At 38.4% G+C, this 8908-nt stretch overlaps 1 protein-coding gene across 1 annotated transcript; it reads left to right on the forward strand.

The window, feature by feature from the left end:
- Nucleotides 1-2197: 2197 nt before the first annotated feature.
- LOC136843465 (uncharacterized) lies at nucleotides 2198-4825 on the forward strand. The gene has a single exon (XM_067112001.1). It carries the CDS (start codon nucleotides 2198-2200, stop codon nucleotides 4823-4825), a length of 2628 nt encoding a protein of 875 aa, XP_066968102.1.
- Nucleotides 4826-8908: the final 4083 nt, after the last annotated feature.

The following is an 8908-nucleotide window of genomic DNA, read 5'->3' on the forward strand; positions in this document are numbered from 1 at the left end:
GCCTGTTCATTGCAAGGACGTGCTGTGATCCCAGAAAGGGTTCTCTTTCAGGCAGAACAGAGACAACCTTTTGGAGGCATAGTGTTCCCCGTTGGGAATCCATTTTTTCTTGTCGACTGTACATGTTACCATATATAATCCTTCGTGATAAAATGCATAAGTATGTTTAAGAAGTATTAAGATTGTTTTGAAATTATTGTTAGTAGGTTAAGATTTCCTTTTTCCCCCTTTTTGTCAACCACTATTGAGTGATTGAGAGAGAATTTGTTCTACCTTTATCTTGTCGCTTTCTCTTTGCCTTAGTGTGATAGTTAGGTAGGCGACTGCGGCTGTGTATGGGATTTTTATTGTTGATGAATGTATGTTTTCTTCTTCCCCATTTATCCAGTTTTCAGTGAGCTTTCTAAATGTTGATTATTATTTCTGTAGTAAATTGTTAAAAACTTATTGTCGAGTATTTTGTATATCCTTTCTGAGATTATCTGAGGGGGTTGTTTGTCAGTGATCGTACTCCTTGGAATTCTTCCATTGTGGCATTGATTACAAAATCAGATCAAAAGAACCTGGTTGAACCCTGTACCACCTAGGAGTTCATAATAATTGGCGACCTTGCCAGGATCTGACTGACAATCTGACCTTGAGGAGTTGGTCTCAGAAAGGAATACGTGGGGGTTAGGTCACAGAGTGATTTGATCTCAGTATTTCTTGCCTTTATACCTGAAAGATGCCGTTCTTTGAAGATAGGGTAGACGAAGCGGCAGCGCAGTTCTTGGCTAAGCCAGAGTGGGAGGAAGAAATTTTTTACCTTAAGCGTGATGAACTATGGTTTTTGGCTGAGTTTCTTAAGTTAGAATTACCTACAGAAATAAGGAAGGGTCAGTTATTCCGTGAGGTCCTTAGAGTAGCTAAGAGTGACAAGGGTACTTCCAAGGAAGCCGTAGTATTCGGTGAGACAGAGCGAGGTCATGACATTAGCAAAGGGGAGGCAGAGGAAATAGATGAACTAAGTAACAATGACGTGAGTGAGTTGAGGTTAAATATCCTATCACAACAAGCGAGGATTAAAGAGTTAGAATATAAAGCATTACAGTTGAAGGCAGAAGAACGTGGTAAAGAAAGAGAACATGAGATTAGGTTACAGATGATGATTAGTAATAATAGTAATAGTAATTCTAATAGGTTTGATCTTATGCATGCTTTAAAGTTAGTCCCAGTGTTCAATGAAGAGGATGTTCCTGATTTTTTCATTTCATTTGAACGTATTGCTAAAAAATTAAACTGGCCTAAGGCCATGTGGACTACTATGCTCCAGTGTAAATTGAAGGGTAAGGCTCAGAGAGTTTATAATACTTTAAGTGAAGACTTAGCATCCGATTATGACACTGTAAAATCAATCATTCTTAGAGCTTATGACTTGGTCCCGGAAGCATACCGACAAAAGTTCCGAAATTTCAAGAAAGAGACCGGTATGACTTTTGTTGAATTCGCTAGGAAAAAGGAACAGTTTCTTGATGATTGGATGAAATCAAAAGAAGCGGACTCTTTTGATAAGTTGAAGGAGTTAATTTTAGTTGAGGACTTTAAGAGAATGGTTGTTAGGGATCTTAAAATTCATCTCGATGAACTAAAGTTAGACTCATTACAGGAAATAGCGATAGCATCGGATGAGTATTCTCTTGCCCACCGGCAAGACTGTGTCAAAGAAAATAACTCTAAGAGATTTCTTCCTCGGAATAACGGATAGAGAGGAAATAACCGAAATCAGTCCGATCTCAATACCTATGTTGACAATTCTGCATTTGATAGGAAAAGGAATAAGGATGAAACTGAAAGTAGGAATGGTAGTAACGAAACACGTAGCTTTGTAAATAGTAATAGAAGGGGCAGTGGTAGTAATAAGAAAACCGCGAGGACTGATGTAATTTGTCATTGGTGTAACCGTAGAGGGCATCTCAAAGTAGATTGTTTTGCTAGAAGGAACTTCTTGGAAAAAAATAGAGAACCTGTAGCTTTAGTTTCTGCAGAAGTGCCGCGTAAAGATGAATCAAAATGACTAGGGTTTCAAAGGTACATATCGAGAGGGACAATTTATACTGACGATACTAAACAAGTTGGAAGAAGTGTGAATATCTTAAGGGACACAGGAGCAGTGCAGTCGTTAGTCTTAAGGAGGTCTGTTCCTGATAATTTTGTATTCATGAATGACAATTTTGTTTTACTAGGGGGATTTCCAAACACTGTGGCGTCGTATCCCTTAGAGAAACTTTATTTGGAGACTGACTATTTTCAGGGAAGTGCAAATTTTGCTGTAGTGGATTCTTTACCAGTACCTAACATTGATATTTTGTTTGCAAATGATTTGGCGGTAAGCACCGAGTGTGACATATTTCCTATTTTGACTATGGTTGATCTGGTTAATGATCAGAAAGCTAAAAATGATTTTTTGAATCCTATTTTTGTTATGACACGATCTCGAGCTAGAGAGGTTGATCTCTCAGATGTGGAACTCGATTCTGAGGTTATAGATAAACAAGTGTCGGACTTTGAGACGATAGTTAGTAGTGATGATGATAATATTAATTTCCAGGGCATTGACTGGGATGCGAAAGCTTTTAAGGAAGCACAGCAGAATGAGTTTAGGGTGTTAGAAATTAATGATTGTAAAGATGTCTCTAAACCTGTGTTTTTGAAGGAGAATGGTTTAATCTACAGGGCTAGTAGGTCACTAAATGTACCCGCTGATCAGGTAGAAGTAGTGAGGCAGTTAGTAATACCAGAAAAATATAGAAGTAGGTTATTGTACCTTAGTCATGAACATAATCTTGCAGGGCATTTTGGGGTACGGAAGACTTTCCAGAAGTTGGCGCAATATTTTTTCTGGCCCCAGATGCGTCGTGATATTAAAAGGCATGTGCTTTCGTGTAAGGTGTGCCAGCTCGTGGGGAAGCCAAATCAGAAAATCCCTAAGGCACCACTTATCCCAGTGCCTTCAGTCGGGGAGATAGTGATAGATGTAGTGGGCCCACTTCCGCGGACGCGTGGAGGAAATGAATATCTGTTGACGATGGTTGATAGGGTGACTCGTTTCCCTGAGGCAATCCCTCTGAGAAGTATAAGGAGTGAGAAAATAGTAGAGGCTTTGGTTAGTTTCTTCACAAAATTCAGTATTCCTAAGACCTTACAGTCTGATTGTGGCACAAATTTTACGAGCAGGTTTTTCAGAAAGAAAATGTCTGAGTTAGGGGTTCACCATGTAACCTCATCTCCCTATCACCCAGAGAGCCAAGGGCAGGTGGAACGGTTTCACCAAACGCTGAAATCGGTGATTAAAAAGTTTTGTATTGAAACTGGTAACGAATGGGATAAAGAGGTCCCATTCGCACTGTTTGCTATTCGTTCGGTACCAAATGAAACTCTGGGGTTCTCTCCTTTTGATTTTGTGTTTGGCCATAGTGTGCATGGTCCCCTTGAAGTAGTGAGGGAACATTGGGAAGGGGAGGCTCCCGAAGTTAATGTGTTGGACTATGTGTCTGGTTTGCAAGAAAAGTTAAGGAAAGCTTGGGCCTTTGCACAACAAAACCTGTTCAGAAGCCAAGCTGTAATGAAGGCTCATTACGATGTTGGGACTAAGGTTTGGGTATTTAAGCCCGGGGACCATGTGCTTGGGTTACTACCTCTTCCAGGTAACCCTCTCAAAGCACAGTTTTCTGGACCGTGGAAAGTACTAAGAAAATTGAATGACGTAAATTATTTGATTGAGACTCCCACTAAAAGGCGCAAGTCTAGGATATGTCATGTTAACATGCTGAAACAGTTTGTTGATAGGAAAACAGAAGAGGTAGATTCAGTAGAAGTAGATCCAATTTCTTTGGTTAATGCAGAAGTAGTAGATCCAATGGTTAATGAGAAAATGTCTATTAATCCTGATACTTTGTGCAGTAATACTGATATTTTGAATAATATTGCTATTAAGTTTCAACATTTGGACTCTGAGAAATCAGAATCTTTAATTAGTTTAATTGACAATTACAGAGATTTATTTCAGGAAGCACCGGGTAGAACAACTATTCTGGAACATGATGTGGACATAGGAGACTCGAAGCCTATTAAACAATGTCCATATAGGCTTCATCCTTTAAAAAGGAACATTGTGCAGGAGGAGGTTAGATACATGCTTGACCATGATTTAATTGAACCTAGTTGTAGCCCCTGGAGTTCTCCGGTAGTGTTAGTCAAGAAAGAAGGTGGTCAACACCGCCTCTGTTTTGATTATAGAAAAGTTAACGCAGTGACGAAAACAGATTCCTTCCCTTTGCCTAGGGTAGAGGATTGCATAGACAGAGTGGGATCAGCCAAATTTATTACGAAACTCGACCTTTTGAAAGGTTATTGGCAGATTGGTCTTTCACCAAGGGCTAGACAAATTTCAGCTTTTGTAACTGGCGACGGCCTTTATGAATGCAAAGTCATGCCGTTTGGAATGAAGAATGCGGCCGCTACGTTCCAAAGGCTAATGAACCGTATTACACAGGAGTTGGAAGGTTGTATCGTTTATATTGACGATTTGATTATATTTAGTGATGACTGGGAGACGCACCTCGAAAGACTGGAGGCCTTGTTTCAGGCGCTAAGGAAGGCTGGTCTCGTTGTGAATCTGAAGAAAAGCGATTTTGCTCAAGCAAAGGTCATTTATCTTGGCCATGAAGTAGGTTTGGGCAAAGTTGCTCCCAAGAGAGCAAATGTTGAAGCAGTAACAGATTTTCCCGCTCCCCAGAACAGAAGAGGGGTTAGACGTTTTTTAGGTATGGTCGGGTATTACCGATGATTCATTAAGAATTTTTCAGAAATTGCAACTCCGTTAACAAATTTGTTAAGGAAAAACGTAAAGTTCGTATGGACTAAAGAGTGTCAGGAGGCTTTTGAAAAACTGAAGGCTGTATTAATTAGTTATCCTTTATTGCAATCCCCAAATTTTGATTTGCCTTTTAGATTAGCTACAGATGCAAGTGACGTCGGTCTTGGAGCCGTTCTTCTTCAGGAAGATGACTCAGGGAATGTTCTCCCCGTAGCGTACTTTTCAAGAAAATTGTCACCGGCAGAGACGAAATATTCCACGATCGAAAAAGAAGCCTTGTGTCTAATAAAGGTTTTAACCCATTTTTCAGCATACCTGAGTTCTTCACTTTACCCAGTTATGATCTATACAGACCATAATCCCCTAGTTTTCATTCAGCGTTTTAAGGACAAGAATATGAGACTACTTAGGTGGAGTTTGTTCATGCAGGAGTACGATATTCAAATTAGGCATATAGCTGGTAAGGATAATGTTATACCTGATGTGCTTTCTAGGTCATTTCATCAGTAATATATATATATATATATATATATATATATATATATATATATATATATATATATATATATATATTTATATATATATATATATATTTTTTTTTCTGATGACTTTCCTTTTCAGGTATTGACTTGTTTTTCTGTTTGTGTGTTTTTGTTTGTTTGTGTGAAGTAATTCTTGAATTTGAGTATGTTTAAAATTTTCCGCTTACTTCATTGCTCTTTAAAAAAAAATAATAAATTATTTTTTTTTCCTTTTGGTGGGGAGGTATTATAAATTAATTAAATTTTATTTATAATTTAATGTTTCTTGAATACTTTTATTTCGTTTAAAGTTTTGTAGTTGTAAATTTAGTCCAGTACTCCCTTGAAAGCTGGATTTGGGTGTTTTCCTCCCTTTAACGGTTGTTGTTACATAATTGATACTCCGCCCATGAAGTTTGTTTTTATTTTTCATGCATGATGGTTCGGCTGTTCGTCGCCTGTTTTTTCGGCATCTTATCCTGTTCCTCTGTTCTGTCAAGGGCGCCTTTGGATCATGAGAAAGGACTCCTGTATTCGGCTCCATTTGAGAAGGACCTGTGATATTTCGGCAGTCTAGTAGCAACGCTCTCCTGCTTGCAGTGTCTCCGGAGTGTGACTTTTGACCTCCTTTCAACCTTCATGAGCTGGAGTTCTGGACTGAGATTTGGAGGCCAGGATTGTGAGCCTCTTGGTACTTAGCAGCTGGAGAAGAGAGTTAGACTTTGCTACTGCTTGGATCCTTTGGAGGATGTCGTACAGGACGGTCGTATGCATTACTGCCACTGCCTATAACACTGTGTCCTTGGAGTCGTGAAGAGGTCTTCAGTGGTGGAGAAAACGTAAGACTCCTATTAACCACTTTATTTTGATTATATAAGCTGTCTTCCTCGTGTAAGGAAATTTAGCCTGTTCATTGCAAGGACGTGCTGTGATCCCAGAAAGGGTTCTCTTTCAGGCAGAACAGAGACAACCTTTTGGAGGCATAGTGTTCCCCGTTGGGAATCCATTTTTCTTGTCGACTGTACATGTTACCATATATAATCCTTCGTGATAAAATGCATAAGTATGTTTAAGAAGTATTAAGATTGTTTTGAAATTATTGTTAGTAGGTTAAGATTTCCTTTTTCCCCATTTTGTCAACCACTATTGTGTGATTGAGAGAGAATTTGTTCTACCTTTATCTTGTCGCTTTCTCTTTGCCTTAGTGTGATAGTTAGGTAGGCGACTGCGGCTGTGTATGGGATTTTTATTGTTGATGAATGTATGTTTTCTTCTTCCCCATTTATCCAGTTTTCAGTGAGCTTTCTAAATGTTGATTATTATTTCTGTAGTAAATTGTTAAAAACTTATTGTCGAGTATTTTGTATATCCTTTCTGAGATTATCTGAGGGGTTTGTTTGTCAGTGATCGTACTCTTTGGAATTCTTCCATTGTGGTATTGATTACAAAATCAGATCAAAAGAACCTGGTTGAACCCTGTACCACCTAGGAGTTCATAATACTTGTCAGATCTAAATTATACCCTTCAACCCACGTATTTTGTAGTTCTGTCTCTTTTCTATCCAGTGCATTCATCAGCCCTTCAAAATAATTTCTGTGTTATCTTCAGACAATATGGCCTTGTCTGCATATTGCACTCGAAGATCTCTATGCCTATATATATGAAAGCCTTTCTGCAATCACTTCTCTCAAGTGCTTATTCTTCGCGTCCCTGAATTTCAATTTTAAAATAACCAAATGCATTCATCAGGTCCCTCATTTTTTCTCTTCCACTTCCTTTTGACATTCTGATTCTTACTCCCGCCTCTCTCAAAACCAGTGGTGGCCAAAAACTTTTTTTGGGTTGCCGCCCCCCAGCGCTCTCGGGCCACATTAGTAGCGCGCGAAACCCCCCTCCCAACACGCATACGAACATAACCACTTTCCGATTATTAGGTCTACTGATAATTCAAAGTAACATCAGCTTTAACTCTATTAACAATAGCATCTATTAAACAAATAAAACGTAATGTAGAAAATCAATGTGTTTGGCAATGCAAAAGAATAAATTTTACATCTTCAGTGTTACTCATGTACACCTATTCACTGTTTTAATGTTCTTGATTCAGGGATACCACATGTGCAGCATCGAGTTGAAATGGATTAAAAAGTAAATAGGTGATGAACTGAAGCCTCAGTTCACTAGACATGCTGACCCAGGTGGCGCTCAGAATTTTCTGCTTGAAGAATTCAACAACTTTTGAGGACAAAAAGGTAACCTGCCACTGATTGTGTTTAATCTGCTGCAAAAGTAAGAAACAGTGAGTTCCTTTATAGACCCATTTCAGTTTGTCTTGCACAATGTCTTCAATCAGTTGTTCCGATTGTGCAAAGTTATGTCTGGATCCTCTCTTATTGTGTATCGTCTCTGGATTGCTGTGAAATACTAGCAAACATATTTAAAATGGTTTTCAGTTTCTGTTAGCGTTACCGAAATCGCTAAAAATATAAGTTATGCCTGCTTTGTCAGAATGTAATGTAATATCAGCCGAGATTAAAAAAAAAACCTTAAAGAGTTCCATAATTAGGATTAAAAGTAATTTGAACGCAGATGATATATTGTGGGCTGATATTTTTGATATTTCGCTCTTTTCCTTATTTCCCTGCAGCCCCATTTTCTTCTGGAGCAAATAAGGCCTTTGCAACAACCTTGAAGGTAGCAACAAAATGTGTTAGAAAACATATGAGAAACCATAATAACCTAGTTAGTATGGAACCATGCAAGTATGAATGTCAGTAAAAATTCAAACACCCAAGGATGATCTATATTAAAAGTTACAGTAAAACGCAAGTACATAACGAAAACTTTGAAATAAGTGTGCAATCACAATGCATCAAGTTACAGCTATCATAATGCATCAAGTTACAGCTACCTAATATTACACAAGCGAAGAAAAAGGAGAGCCACAATAAAAAGCATTTTAGCACATAATAATAATAATAATAATAATAATAATAATAATAATAATAATAATAATAATAATAACACCATCAGCTTCCTTAAAAATACAATGAGCAACTGAAATACAGTACTTAAAGCTCTGGGATAGAACTAGCAGAGGTTAACATCAGGAGAGGGATCTTTCAAGGCGACTCACTGTCCCCACTGCTCTTCGCAGTAGCCATGATTCCCATGACAAAAATACGCAGAAGATGGATGCTTGGTACCAACTAAGGAGAGGAGGCAACAGAATTAACCATCTGATGTTCATGGACGACATCAAGCTGTATTGTAAGAGCATCAAGGAAAGATACCCTAATCCAGATGTAAGGATTGTATCTGGGAACATCAGGATGGAGTTTGGAATAGAAATATGCGCCTTGGTTAGTAACAAAAAGGCAAAGTAATAAGGACTGAAGGAATAAAGCTACCAGATGGGAACAGCATCAAACACATAGATGAGACAAGATACAAATACCTGGGAATAATGGAAGGAGAGGGTATAAAACACCAAGAGATGAAGGACCCGATCAGGAAAGAATATATGCATAC

This window comes from Macrobrachium rosenbergii, chromosome 11 (genome assembly GCF_040412425.1).
Source record: "Macrobrachium rosenbergii isolate ZJJX-2024 chromosome 11, ASM4041242v1, whole genome shotgun sequence".
NCBI lineage: Eukaryota > Metazoa > Arthropoda > Malacostraca > Decapoda > Palaemonidae > Macrobrachium > Macrobrachium rosenbergii.

Excerpts from the sequence above, each read along its gene's own strand:
- LOC136843465 (XM_067112001.1), top strand. The coding sequence starts at position 2,198 with ATGAATGACAATTTTGTTTTACTAGGGGGATTTCCAAACACTGTGGCG.